The sequence below is a fragment of the Miscanthus floridulus genome, chromosome 9, assembly GCF_019320115.1.
Source record: "Miscanthus floridulus cultivar M001 chromosome 9, ASM1932011v1, whole genome shotgun sequence".
In the NCBI taxonomy this organism is placed as follows: domain Eukaryota; kingdom Viridiplantae; phylum Streptophyta; class Magnoliopsida; order Poales; family Poaceae; genus Miscanthus; species Miscanthus floridulus.
Window position 1 is genome coordinate 78833254 of NC_089588.1, and position 15052 is coordinate 78848305.

The window sequence follows — 15052 nt, forward strand, 5'->3', positions numbered from 1 at the left end:
GGAAGGCATCTGTATGTATGGACGAGTCTGCACCCCACGACTCCCCACTCTGCCTCTTCCGCTGCGGCTTCAATGCACGGTCCTCACCCCGCCCTCTGTGCCACCGAGCTCCGTGCCGCTGGCGAGCACACTGGTGACCTTCACGCGCCACCCACCCGTCCTCTACGCTACCGTTGCCCCATGTCGCCCCCACCCCGCCCTCTGTACACCGCCGCCCAGCTCCGCGCTCCGGTGAGCACACAGGTGACCTCCACGCGCCAATGAGCCTCCATTCACCGAAGCAGCAAGGAGATGTTTGCGCTGAAAAGCGCATGTTGCAATTATATGTTTCAAGTGTTTGAGGGGTATGTTGCAAGTATTTTGTATCGATATTGGAAAAGTAGATCGGGATGTTGCACATGTTGCAATGGCTATATACGTATGTTTCAAGTGTAGGTTCCAAATGATTCATCTGTTTTAGACGTATGTTGCAATTGTTTCATCTGGATGTTGCCAAAGTAGATTTGGATATTTCATATATATGTGAGTGTTTGAAGTGTTTTTATACGTATGTTGCAAGTTTTTTTTTATTTGAATGTTTGTAATATTTGCAATGGCTACACACGTGGTTTCAAGTTTTTTCTGGTGTTTTCAAGTGTTTAAGACGTATGTTGCAAGTGTTTCAACTATTTTGAACATATGTTGCAAGTATTTCATCTAGATGTTGCAAAAGTAGATCTGGTGTTGCACATATTGCAGTAGGATCCACTACAACTGCTGGGCCCGCATGCATGTGCATGGGAGTAGAAGGGCGCGAGCGGCAGGCGCGGGAAACAGAGTGGGGCGCAGATCAAGACACGGCCCCTGCGCAGGTGTGGGAAACAGAGCAGCATGGGCCCCCATGTGGACGCTAGCGCCCCGGAACGGACGTCCGGGCGCTAGCAAGTCCATTGTACCATTCAAATAGAGTCGTTAAGAGAATATTTTTCATGATTGCTCATGTACGCATGTGTACTTGGTCCATCCATGATGCAACTACATTGAGGGCAACATCTTTCTGATTCTTGTGACAATTTCTAGGATTTTTCTTTTTCTTGTGGAGCACTAGACCCCCGCTAGAATTTCTAAAGGTGGATGAAAACACCAGCCACCTTTAGCAATGGCTAAAGCTGACCGGTGTTTTCAGCCTTCTTCTAAATGGTGTTCATTTCTAGAGACGATTACTGTTTCCAGCCGTATCTGAAAACGTAGTTTCCAGGAACAGTTGGTCTTGCCGGCCGGCTTTGGAAATGGCCACCACCAGACATAGTTGAGCATCCCTTGTTTCTACCGCATACAACACGTTGTTGCACAATCATTGTACCGTACTAAATGATGAGTTTATACAATACAACAAGATTATGTCACCAGAATATATAGTTTACACACACGATAGAATGAAGTTAGAGTTGGCTACAGAGGGAGAGGGAGGGTACACACCACCAGTTCATGGTGACCATCTGACCGCTCCATGCTGAAATCACACAATATATCAAACAACATTCAGTCCCAGCGCCTGTCCTTTCTGTTCGAGAAGTTCTTGCGCTTTCTTCACGAGATCAGAACAGAAAGGCCTCACAGGTATCCCATAGCAATCGCGTTCGGCGCCAGAGAAAAGCATGCAGCTCTCGAGCCCCGCCATTGCCTTGGAAGCCTGGTATAGTGAGTCCACGATCACCTTCTTCATCTCTACATCTTCGGTGCAATGATCATGCGGAATCAACGCTATGACAAGCTCACAGCTGAGCTTTACTGTTGCCCGGCAGGACGGCGTGGCGTACCTGTTCTCGTCCACGAGCTCCTTGAACTTCTCCGCAAGAACCTTGGGGGTGGCTAACTGCGCCACCACAGTTGCAAATTCAGGCGCGTTGATCCATCTCCCGCGGATGGCTGCGCAGAGCAATAGCAGGGCGACTTGTAGCCTCCTCTCCTCATGTTGCTGCTTGTGTCCCTGTACACGGAGTCGCTCGTCGTGGCCACCTTGTGAAATGGTTTGCTGCCACCACTGGATGAGTTTGCTGGTGCTTGTTGCCGGTGCCTCTGCCTTTATATGCAGCAACTCTCTAAGGACCTGCATACAGTAGTTGTCAAGTACTGGTAGCAGTTAGTTGGTAGTTTCAAGAAACTTGATTTGTAGTATCAGTTAGAGAAAAAAAAAAGATAGTAGCAAATATGCTTGCACCTTCTCTAAGGTTATTTTCTTTATATGGTCTTGATCCGATGGAGATGTAGTACAGTGAGTACACAAGTGCTTCAGGATCACTGCTGCGGAAATCCTGGATCTGACAGTGCTTCCCTCGGGCTTGTTGGAGTCCAACATTTCAGTAAGATAACAGAGAACGTCTTCAGGTCCTGTGCTGGTGATACTCCTGATATCGTCTGCATGAATCTGATTTCCCACGCACAGGGTAGCCAGTGCTTCCCCAGCCTTTTCTTTCAGATGGCTCACAGTTTCCTGAGCTGCCTTCGTCTTGTTTTCCACCAATGCTTGCCTGGCTTTGTGCTGGCTTTTATTTGACTTGTGGCTTTTCTCAAGTTGGCTTTCAATTTCTTTGTCTAGCTTTGCCCTTGTCTCCGATAAATAATCTTTCATCCATTTGTCAGTAAGGACGATGTCTTGTACCTTGGGAATCAGATATTCTCTTCTCTCCCTAGCCAAATTATTGGAGGAGGTGGACTCATCACCCCAACATAACTGTTCAAGGATATCTATGGCTCGGATCTGTAGCACTATGATATTACAGCTGTTGATCTTCTGGGCCAGAAAATTCTCCAGATTCTTTACTGCACTGCTATTATGTGCAACTCTGCGGCGCATCTCTTTGCCAGTATCACCAGGAGATTTCATAAGCCTGCTCACCAGTTTCAGTGATCCGTCTATCACCTTAGCCCATGCAGTATTTGTCTCCATATCTTCTAGTACCAAATTTTCATAGCTGAGCGGTGCAGTAATCTTTGAGAAGAGAACATCGGAGCTGCAGATCACCTTGCAGTTGAGTTCGTCGACGGCCAGGTTCTCTAGGATTCTCAGGCCTTGCAATATCAGGTCCTCATTGGTTCCTTTTGCTGAATTGATGCTAATAACTTGTTCTTTCTCCTCGGCATTCCCATTCCGTAGGGCTAAGTGCTTTATCCGTCTCAAGGAGAAACGCTTCTTCTGCTTGCTTTGTTGCTTGTCAAGCCTTAGCTGAGCTGCAAAATAGATAGCTTCTTGAGCACCATCATCCTTGTTGTAACCAGAGGTGTCTAGGAGAGAGGATATGCATTCTAGTGCTCCTGGGAACTGAGCTAGGCTGAGATCAGGTGCGACATGCTCAACAATCCTTGCGGCAAGCCATCTCCTCTCCCCATCAGCTGGACTCCTCCAGGCAAGGGTTGCTACAAGCTTCTGAATCCTGAGTCTTGGTGACTGGAGCAGCAGTTGTCTTACTGGCACACCCTGCTGGATCAGCGTGGTTAGCACCCTTGCTCCAGACGCGTAGTCCTCTGGCATCTCTGAATCCAGCAAGCCAGCACCATATGTGATCAAATTCCAACTCCCATCAAGAGACGCCAGGCATTTCAAGTATTTCATTTTTGTTTCGTTACAGTAGCCAAGGACTACTTTGCTGCTGAGCCCAACTTGTTGGCTGACCTTGTACACCACAATGATTGTACCATATGTTTCAATCGGCCACACAATAAACAGGAACATTATACCTTGAGCAAGACAGAGAAAATAGAATAAGCTTATTCCTGGCCTGAGGTTTGCTTCTGAGTCATCTTTGTTGGACCTGCCATAGTCCAGCTCTCCAATACGCAAATTAGCGAGGAAAGCACAAAAAAGCGGGCTGTATAGAAAGAATGACAGCACGAGGTAGAGCACGAGGGACACAATGAGATGTGCTACTCTAGAAGTCAATGATCTAATTTTTGTCCTCAACCACCATGACCAAGATGTCTGAAGCAGCTGCGTCTCCACATGACTGTGCTTTACTCTCGAAGCAGGCAGGATGGCTCTTTTCATTGTTGATAGGAACAATGACATCAAAGGCCCCAACTCGTTATCGAAAATCCCATTGAACATCCTGTTGTACGTTGGCTCTAGTTAGAGCAAGTTGTAAACGATTTTTCAAGAGAATGAAGCATCGCTGCCAACAAATAAAATACATTGTGATGTTGCACCTCCTATTGACACTATTTGAGTAATTACACTATGTAAAATGTTGCCTATATATATGGTTAGGTGTCTAAGGGCTCATTTGTAATAACCTTCAACTTTGAGTGCCCTTTCTCAAGGTGGGAAAACCAGCCCAAATAGGGAGCCTGAGCTCCCCTTCTCAGTTGGTGATTGTTCTTCCCCTTTGGAGGTTGATAGAGGGAGAGAGGAGATTTGAGGGATGAGGTTTTGATCTACCAAATCCACCACTAGAATGAAATTGTGGGGATTTGGAGCCTCCCCAACATTGTTGGCTCCCACTTCTTGTATCCTTCATCTTCATAGTGGATTGTTTGCTTGTCACCGTCTATGGTTTTTTTCCCTCAAGGGGTTTCCACGTAAATCCTCGTGTCTACTTGTGGTTCGGTATTCCTCTTGCCATACTTGTTGATTGGTTCCTATGTTGCTTGCTATTGGTTCTATTTTGTTCAAGTTCATGGTGGATGGTTGAGATTGGCATATAAGGCATACATGGGTTCTTTGATATGTTGATGATGGGGATTCATGTGTTAGTGAGCTGATCTTTGCAAGTATATTCCTAATTTTGAAGTTTGGACAACACCATGTGGAAGCCCTATATTTGGTTTTGGTAATTAAGTGATAACTAGTGAACTAACCTTTGACCTCAAGTGTTGATTAAGCTGGGTGAAGTCCACACCAAGGGTTGATCTAGATGGCATCCATAGTGGTGGAAATGGAGAAGGCCACAAGTTGATCAAGTGATGAACATTGGAGAGAAGAAGAGAGGAACAAGCTCGAAGGCAAAGATATACTTGATAGGGCTTTGCTTTTGCTGTCCGAGACACAATACAGTGCATGGTCGGATTTAGGATAGATAGTCGTACTATTAAGAGAGAAACTCTAACGCTAAGAAGTTATATAAGTGCCACTAGTTGTGAACCAACTTTGCATATGGATTGGCCCTAGTAATTTTTTTGAAAGACTAACTCAGTACCTAAGGTGAAGATGTTCATGTTGAAACATACTGGAGCTAACAGATTTGAGACGCTTGCGCAAAATCATGCTTAGTGTGTTTTTCAGCACTCATCGAAAAGGTCTGTTGCCTATGCTGGGGAAGCACCAGAGGTAGTAGTGCATAGAAGGGTCATGCACTGTGCCGAGGGTTACTCACTGGATTTATCTGGTGGTAGCCCACTAACCTACACTGGAACAATTTGCTGCACTGTTCATCGCACGGTATTTTTTTTGAACGTGCTCACCGAAAGTCCCGATAATGGCCACTGAACTTTTCCGGTGAGGGCCTGGACCTCTTGGTGTAGTGGCCAGTAAGGTTTTTGGGGTCACCGGAGAAAAGAAAATGGAAGCTCTAACAACTAGTTTTACTTGGCCGAGCGAGCAAGTGGGCACTGGAATTCTCTGGTGCCGGCACTTAAGCGAGCACCAGAGTATGCGCTATAGGTTTTAAAATCTGGATCAAATCTGAGCCATCGAGTCGAGTGCCGTTTGCTCTGGTGGTGTTTGTCCGGTGGGCACTAGATTTTTCGTTGCTTATGCAGACAACCCACTAGCAAGCCTTTAACGACTAGTTTTTGGGGGAGCTCTAAAAATATGTGTTGCTGTTGGCCGGTTCTTGGAGCCCTCTCTTGGTCTAACTGTTCCAACACTTGTGCGAGCTCTCAAGAACACCTCCCACTCATCTCCTTGATTGTTGCTTGATCTAAAGTGAGTTTGGAAGAGATCTAGTGCATTTTTTTAGTTGATATGCATCTAGTGGCACTAGTTCATCATTTGAACCTTGGGATTCAATCTTGGTGGTTGCTGCCACCTAGATGGCTCGGTGAATTGAAGGATCATTGGTGATTATTTGCCGCCAATGATCAAGTTGATTGTAAGGGGCTCTGATGCTCGTCCCCACGGGAGATGGTGAAGAACAACTATAGTGGAATGCTCATGACTAGTTAGAGTGCTCTTTGTGATTGATTCTTGCGGCACCCAAGTTGTGGATCAACCTTGAGCATCTAGTTAGTGTGCGAATTGCTCACCTAGAGACTCACCACAACGAGGACATAGGTTGCCATCAAGCAACCGAACGTCGGGGATAAATTGATTGTCTCCCTCCTGCCCGACTCGGTTTGCATACTACTCACTTTTGCTTTACATTCATATCTATTACTTGTGTGTGGTAGTTGCTTGGTAGAGTAGCTCTCTAGTGTAATTATTGTTTTAGAGGTAGAGTATCTAGTTGCAGTTGCTCTCTTTTGTCTAGCTAGCTAGAGTAGCTTTGTGTAGTTGCTAGACTTGTGTGGTTGCGTGTTCTAGTAGTAGAATTAAGTTGCTACTAGAATTGTGTAGGGGCTTGCATTGGGTGAGATAGAGCTAGGCAAAGTAGTGGCTATTAGGCTTCGTTGTTATACTAACTACTTTGCTGTAGTGTTTGTGAGTTTATAGAGAAATTTTTATAGGCCATTCAACCCCTCCCCTCCAGCCATCTAGATCATTTTACCATGTTTGAAGAGTTGATGCTATGGGGCTATTTTGTTATATGCACATAAGGTGTTTGGTGAAATGCTTGCGAATAATTAGCTTACTAATTTTGATGCTTCCATTGCCCCTCTACCCTCACATACGTTCAGGCTAAAACTTAGGTGATTGCTATAAGCATTACTTTTGTCACAAATACGAAACAATATGCGACTTATTTGGCATTCATTTTGTTAGATCCAAATCATTTCAAATTTATACCCATTTGGTAGTGTGCCAAATATAGAGCACTTCATCCTGCAAGGATATGGTCATGTAGCCTATGGATTGGTGTCTTCATCTAGCCTGTGAAGTGACAATCATTTTCCATCATCACACATCCATCCAACGTATTGATGTAGGGTATGGCCGATGGTGTTGGCCAGCGATCAGGTGCAACGCCCTTAGCCTCACACACACGCGCGCGCATAAACTTGAGTTGGATGAATTGAAGAAAGGAGACAGAGCGTGTATACAAATGAACTGCTGCTGAATTGGGTCCACACAATTCTATATATACAAGGTCTACTTTAGTACTAGGTGATGGTTTACCAACTACAAGTATATCTACTACCATGGCTTACATCACCTACTACCTGCTAACAACTATAAGATCATACCGGCCATACCTTTTTTGTCAAAAAACAAGGATAGGGTGGTACAGGGATATGTAGCAAGAGCTAGCCATATTACTGACAATTCTTTCCCTAGTTTGGGCGCTCTTGCTTGATTTCCACCACAACAATTTTGATCCTCAGCTCCATGAACTGAAGACGGGTGATAGGCTTGGTGACGATGTCTATGAGATGCTGTCCAAATTCGATGAACTCTAGGACAATCTGTCCTCCATCAACACAATCAAAAATGAAATGATATCGGGTGTCGATGTGCATTCTACGGTCATGTAGGACTTTGTTCTTTGCTAAGGCGATGGCGAATTGTTTGTCCACCATTAATGTCGGTGCATGAGCCTCTTCTCCAATGATCTTGTGTAGGAGCCAACTAAGCCATACTCCTTGGCATGTTGTTGTGGCCGCAGTGATGTACTCTACCTCGTAGGTTCAAATGGTCACCACCTTGTACATCTATGATTTCTAGGAATTTGGGGACGACCCAAGCAGGTAGAGCACATCAAAAGTGCTTTGCCGGCCATCGATGTAGCCTACCATGTCATTGTCGCTATAGCCACGGCAAAGGTGATGTTGTAGCCACAAGTCTTGGTAATGTACCGTAGTAGATTTTTGATCATTGCGAAGTGATCTTCCATGAACCGGTTCACATACCCCAAGGCAAAGTTGATGTCAGGCCGCTTGCCAGTCAGGTACTATAGCGCACCAACAATGCTTCGATAGCATGTTGTGTCCACCTTATTTGTGGTGTTGGACTTGGACAACTTCTTCCTCTCCTTCATTGGTGTTTTACACAACCAACTGTAGTCCATGCCGCTTCACTATAGCAGCTTCCACACATTAGCACTCTAGCATAGAGTTGCACCATCCTTCCCTTGCTCCATCTCCATTCCAAGGTAATAAGGGAGCAATCCAAGATCACTCATGTGAAACATCTTCTTTATCTCCTCCTTGAAACCCTCGATGTGCTGCGGGTTGGAGCACATGGTGATCAAGTCATCCACATATACTCTGACAACTAGAGTCCCCTACTCTACCCATCGAGTGTACAAATCATCCTTAGTGACGCACATGGTGAAGCCCAGGGACGCTAGCGTAGTGTCGATCATGATGTTCTAGCTAGGATCGCGGTGCCTGCCAAAGCCTATAGTGGGATTTGCATGACTAAAGCACCTTGTGATCCTTCCCTATAATGACAAAGCTAGGTGGCTGGTACACATGGTCCACCTTGGCAAGCTCCTCATTCAGGAAAGTAGACTTCAATGCCATGTGGTGGATGTTGTAGTCCTTCACTACTGCAAGCGCCAGTAGGACCGTAGGAGGTGCCCTGACTCCATCAAAGCCACCGGTGCAAAAGCATCCTCAAAGTCAACACCCTCCTTCTAGATAACGACTCTTACAACGAGCCAAGCTTTGTTCTTGATGATGTTGCCATGCTTCACCTTGTACACCCACTTCAACCCAACTGGAGTGCACCCAATCGGAGGGTCAACAAGCTCCTAGGTGTTTTTTCATGGGTTGTCTCCATTTTATTGATCATGGATTGATGCCATTGCTAATCTAGTTCAACATCGATGAATGACACAGGTTCCTTTGCACTTGCCAGGTGCTTTTTTGCCTCATCAAGTATGCGAGCAGCCTCCCAATTGGTGCTCATATCCATCAGGAGAATGTCTAGAGAGCGAAACTGCACCTGCTCCCATTGATGTTTGCTATCGACCTACAGAGACATGTCACATGAAGGGGTAATGAAGCTGATGGTGTTGACCTAGGTGCCTGAAGTTGAAGGTGTGCCCAGCCCCTCGCCTGCAAGGGTTGAAGATGGCGTCCACCCTTCCATGGATGAAGATTTGTTGGTGCTCACTAGAGAGGTGGAACCCGATGAGCCTGGTGCTCACTAGAGTGATGGACGAAGATCTAAAGACTCAAGTTGATTAGTGGTTCCCCGAGTTGATTCTGGGTCTACTCAAATCTTGCTTCAACCTAATAGGTGGACCTATCGGTACCTGTTAGGTGAGGATGATAGGACTGTTGATGATCAGACCGTCTAGAGTCCACTTCGCCCTCACTGGTGGGCCTGCCATGCTAGCCGGATCCCTCATCTTCTCCACCCGTCACCTTTGTTCCTTAGACCACTAGGTGCTCGATAACGAAGGCTCCATGGTGGCCATCTTCTTCCTTAGCGTCATGATTCTCCTAGGCCTGACTCACCGTCTTGTCGAAGACAAAATCCCATGAGCTACTAGGTCATAGAGGCCTGAGTTCTTTGCTAAGGTGATAGGAGATTGTTTGTCCACTGTCAATGTGGGCGCATGAGCCTCTTCTCTAATGATCTTGTGTAGGAGCCAACTAAGCCATACCCATACTCTTTGGCATGCAGTTGTGGCCGCAGTGATGTACTCTGCCTCACAGGTTGAAATGGCAACCACCTTGTACATGTGCGATTGCTTGGAGTTACTGGATGATCCAAGCAGGTAGAGCGCGCTGAAAATGCTCCAACACCCATCGATGTCACCTGCCATGTCATTGTCGTTGTAGCCCTCTAGTTTGAGCGATGATCCACCACCCTTTGGGAAGGCCATGTTGTAGGGCTAGAAGTCCCTACAATGTACCATAGTAGATGGTCGATCGTTGCGAAGTGATCTTCGCACGGATACTCCATGAACCCATTCACATACCCCACGACGAGGCCGATGTCAGGCTAGGTGCGAGTCATGTGCTGCAGTGCGTCAACAACGCTGTGATAGTGTGTTATGTTCACCTTCTCTACAATGTTGGACGTGGACAACTTCTTCCTCTCCTTCATTGGTGTTTTACATGATTGGCAGTAGGCCATGCTGGTTCGCTGCAGCTGCTTCCGCGCATAGGTGATCTAGCATAGTACTACGCCATCCTTCCGTTGCTCCACCTCAATTCCAAGGTAATAAGGGAACACTCCAAGATCACCCATACAAAGCATGTTCTTCATCTCCTTGAAATTCTCGATGTTCTGTGGTTTGGAGAAGGTCATGATCAAGTCATCCACATATACTCCAACGACCAAAGTCCCCTTCTCTACCCATTGAGTGTTCAAATTATGCTTAGTGGCGCACATGGCAAAGGCAAGGGACACCAGGGTATTCTTGAGCTTGATGTTCTAGGCCTAGGGTGCATGCCTTAGCATATAGAATGCTTTGCACAGCTTCAGCACCTTGTGTTCCTTCGTCGTAATGACGAAGCTAGGTGGCTGCTTCTCATGGACCACCTTGTGAGCTGCCCATTCAGGATGGGAGACTTAACATCCATGTGGTGGATGCTCTAGTCCTTCGACGCTGCCAGCAGGAGGCATACAGATTCCATCAGAGCCACCGGTGCGAATGCATCCTCAAAGTCGACGCCCTCCTTCTACATGAAGCCTCTTACGGCGAGCCAAGCTTTGTGCCTGACGATGTTGCCATGCTTGTCAATCTTCACCTTGTACACCCACTTCAACGCAATTGGCCTGCACCCACTCAGAGGGTCAACAAGCTCCTAGGTGTTTCTTTCCCAGATTGTCTCCATCATGTCAATCATGGATTGATGCCATTGCTGATCTGGTTTAGCATCGCAAATGACGGTGGTTCCTTTGCATTTGCCAGGTGCAGTTCCTCATCAAGCATGTGAGCTGTCTCCCGGTTGGTGCTCGTATCCCTTAGGAGATTGTCCAGAGAGCGAAATTGCACCGGTTACCCTTGATGTTTGTTGTCAACATATAGAGACACGTCCAATGGAGGGGTAACGAAGTGGATAGGGTCAACCTTGGCGCTTGAAGTTGAAGGTGTGCCCATCCTCTCGGTCGCAAGGGTTGAAGATGGCGTCAGATCTCCCGTGGACGTGGATCCATTGGTTCTCACCAGAGCGGCAAAACCCAGTGAACCTAGTGCCCTAAGATCCAAAGACTCGAGTTGATCGGTAGGCCCCTAGGTTCCTATTAGGTGCAGATGATCGACCCCCAGATCCTACTTCACCCAGATAGGTGAACCCGCCAGTACCTATTAGGTGAGGACGATAGGACCCGCTGATGATCAGACCATCTAGAGTCCACTTCGCCCTGGTAGGTGGGCCCGCCATGCCATCTAGATCTGTCATCTTCTCCACACGCCACTATTTCTTGGACCACCAGGTGCGCAACGGTGAAGGCTCCTTGTAGGCCATCTTCTTCCCTAGTGCTAGGATTTTCCCTAGCCTGACTTACCTTCTTGTCGAAGATGACATCCCACGAGATGCGTACGTGGTTCCCACGTGGATCGAATTGAATAAGCAGTATGCCTTTCCCCCTGGTTCGTATCCCAGGAACACAATTGAGGTGCTCCTGTCTTCCAGCTTGAAGAGGTGTGGTATCGTCTCCTTGACGTGCCTAATGTAGCAGAAGGTGCGGAAGAACAAGACATCTGGCTTCCTCTCGTACCATGCCTAGAATGGCAAAATCCCTATCAGGCTCTTCATCGGTGATCGATTGAGCAAACACCTCCGTGTTCACCGGTTCTCCACAAAATGCCGCCGGCATCTTCTTTGCCTTCATCATGCAATGCAACATGCCGATAATGTTTTGATTCCGCCACTCCACCACGCCATTCTATTATGACATGTACAATGTCATCCACGAGCAGAAGGAAGTTGTGCTTCCCCGTTGTGCGTCGCCAGTGTGATTGGTCCGCACATATCATCATGGACCAGATCAAGTGGGTCATTGGCGCAGTAGGTCACATAGCTCGCTGATGTGCTCAACCAGCGATAGGCCACGCACCATGTTGTGGCATGTCATACTCGCGAGGGCATCCAAGCTCAGGTGCCCGAATCGTGCATGCTAGAGCCATGCGTTCTCCCCCTTCAGTGTTGCAAGGCACACCGATGCGCATATCAAGAAGGTACTGATGATTCTTCGCTCAGGACCTTACAGCCTCGCTCGTCAAGTTGGATGATGGTGACGATTTTAGAGAGCAGCCGCAGGATGAAGTAGACGCCCGTCACGGCCCGATGTTCACCGTTCTGGAACTTGAACAACACCGTGCCACCCCATATCCCCACTCGCATCCTATCTCTAAACTTCACAGACTCGACAATGTTCTTGTCGAGATCGGCGAACTCTTCCAGGTCATAGGTGATGTGGTTGCTTGCCCGGGAGGTACCACAATTTCCTCTCAACGCGGCCTAGGCATGCATCTCATCGAGGAGCCGCTGTGCCTGCGGAGGTTCCTCCGCAGTGTCGTTTAGCGCACAGACTTGCGCCATCAATAGCGCGGGCTCGTCGTTTGTCCTCACCTTGCGCAAGGCAGGCCTGTTCCGGCTGCTTGGGATTCTTGCTAACAAATGGGTATAATAAATTAGAAACGGTATGGATCTTTAACGGCCTGTTTAGTCTGCAGAATAGAAGGATGTGGAATGATCCGATGAGAAATCCAAACCTAGCGCTGGCATTTGGTGGTTTGCGTCACATGTTGGACCGGTCTGTCTGTAATCGCAGGTCAGTTAATGGAATCAACTCATTGTCTGGAAAATCAACGGACGACTCGATGCGGAATGGACGCATGCTGCATGGGTCCGTCCGTGGAACCAAACACGCTGTAAAGGAGCCACTAATTTTTTCAGGATTAGGTGTTTTCTTAGTCGTCCCTGGAGATGCATTCAGAAGAGATTCCGTGGAAATCTATTTCTCGGGGACGGTTAGAAATAAAGGCCATTTACGGAACGAAACAGTAATGTAAATCTGTTTTGAGAGGCACGGTTGATATATTACGGAAGGCTCATAAAAATGGTTGTTAAGCCCTCCCCCTCCCTCCTCCCTACACGCGACAACTAATTAGCTAAGGAAGAGGTGTAATAATATAAGTATGTACGCTAGCTATATGTTGTACAAGAAAAGGAAAATAAAAGAACTAAGTTAATTAAGATCCAATGGCTTAAGCTAGGAGTTTGAAATTAAATAGTCTGTAAACATAATTTCAGAAAATCTCATTCGGTGACAGATGAGAGGGCCGGGGTGGATGATGAGCGAGAGTACTAACCCGCCAGCCTGCACGAATGCAATGAAGGTGATATACCAGAAATCTTTCGTCTCGAGCTTGGACACAAAGCCGCCGAGGAGGACCACCGTCGCCCACAGAACCACCAGGGCGCCGCTGCCTTTTAGCCCCATCAGGACGTACGTCCGGAGCACCGCGTATCTGTTGATGAACTTCACCTCCGGCCGCCGGGCGAGCTCCTCTCTCGAGCAAGCATCCACATCATCCTCCACCTCCACGTCGTCATGGTCGTGGAGGAGCTGCTGCAGGCTTCCATCATGTGCCCCGGCAGCCATTTTGCTCCGCCGCTGCGCCATCAGTGTGGGTACGTGGTGGTGGATATATGGATCCGAGAGAGCAAATTGCAGGCCTTGGCTTCGGAAGTCAATGCAACCCAGCGTGATGAACCCACCTTAAATCTTTGCTTCGCTCCCCTCCTAGCTAGCTAGTTGGTGTGACTGCTGGTTGGTAATAGCACACTAGTTATTTTATAATAACATAAAATAATAAACGAATAGTGGCACTAGTTTGTAAATGAGCTTGAGGAATCGATGAGCTTGAAACGGTATCTATGCCATCAAGTAGGGCTGAACTTATTGTTTGAAAATGAAATGTCATCAGAATTTAAACAAAACGCTGCACACTATATATAATATATCTTTTGTGCGTATGTCCTGCCTTTTCGTCGCGAAGAAGGGTCCATGTATGCATATAAAATAAAATAATGTTCTGGGCCAGCTAGCCTTTTCGTCGCGAAGAAGGGTCCATGTATGCATATAAAATAAAATAATGTTCTGCGCCATCTTAGCGGCAAGGCACACACACACACACACATATATATATATATATATATATATATATATATATATATATATATATATATATATATATATATATATATATATATATATATGGGCTAAGAGTTGGTTACTAGCTCTAAGCCAATCTCTCCAATAATGTTAGCTTTTAGCAACTACGTGTAGTATGATTAGGCCCACATGCCCACATGACACTCTCACATATTCGTGGAATGTATGTATGATCCTAGCTCTTGATTAAGAGCTAACTTTTCTCTCTCTTGTATTAAAATATAAAAAAGTACTTAGAGCTAGCTTATGAGTCACCTATTAAAGGTGCCCATAGCTTGGTTTATGGAATTAAACAACAAAGCATGAACTGAAATACTTAGAGCTAGCTTATGAGTCACCCATCGCGGGTGCCCATGGTATGGTTGACGTAATTAAACAACAAAGCAAGAACTGACCGCGCTTTGAAGTTCGAGCGAGAAATGGACACCCCACCCACCCTTCTTTTGTTTATTTCCACCTGCCCGTCTGATAGTATATTTTTTGACTGACGCGGTCGTTTATGGAGTGGAGTCATTATTATTGTATATAGACACGAACCAATTGTAGCATGCACCCTCTATATAAATCTGTTCTCTCGATGAGCGACCTCTTGTCCCAATCGGTTGTACCAGCTCGAGCAAATGTCCCAAGTGAGTATAAAATGGTTGTTTATTTGTACATAAAACTTTCCTTTCTGATAAAGACTTCCCTTTCTGCAGCGGCGCCATGAGTTCAGATCAGTTCCAGACTGCGCATGCCCATGCCTGCAGATTGGTGGTCTTCAGTTCCCAAAGTCAATCCACCGTGATAAGAAAACATTAAATTTTGATTTGCTAACTACCCTAGGAGTGGTTCACT

At 46.6% G+C, this 15052-nt stretch overlaps 1 protein-coding gene across 1 annotated transcript; it reads right to left on the reverse strand.

Annotated features, from left to right (window-relative positions):
- Positions 1 to 1408: 1408 nt before the first annotated feature.
- LOC136480130 (uncharacterized) lies at positions 1409 to 13707 on the reverse strand. Its single transcript, XM_066477774.1, has 3 exons — positions 13350 to 13707; positions 2201 to 4085; positions 1409 to 2089 (listed from the first exon to the last, which is right to left on the reverse strand). The coding sequence occupies exons 1-3, from the start codon at positions 13661 to 13663 to the stop codon at positions 1511 to 1513; spliced, it is 2778 nt and encodes a 925-aa protein (XP_066333871.1). The 5' UTR covers positions 13664 to 13707; the 3' UTR covers positions 1409 to 1510.
- Between the last annotated feature and the right edge of the window lie 1345 nt (positions 13708 to 15052).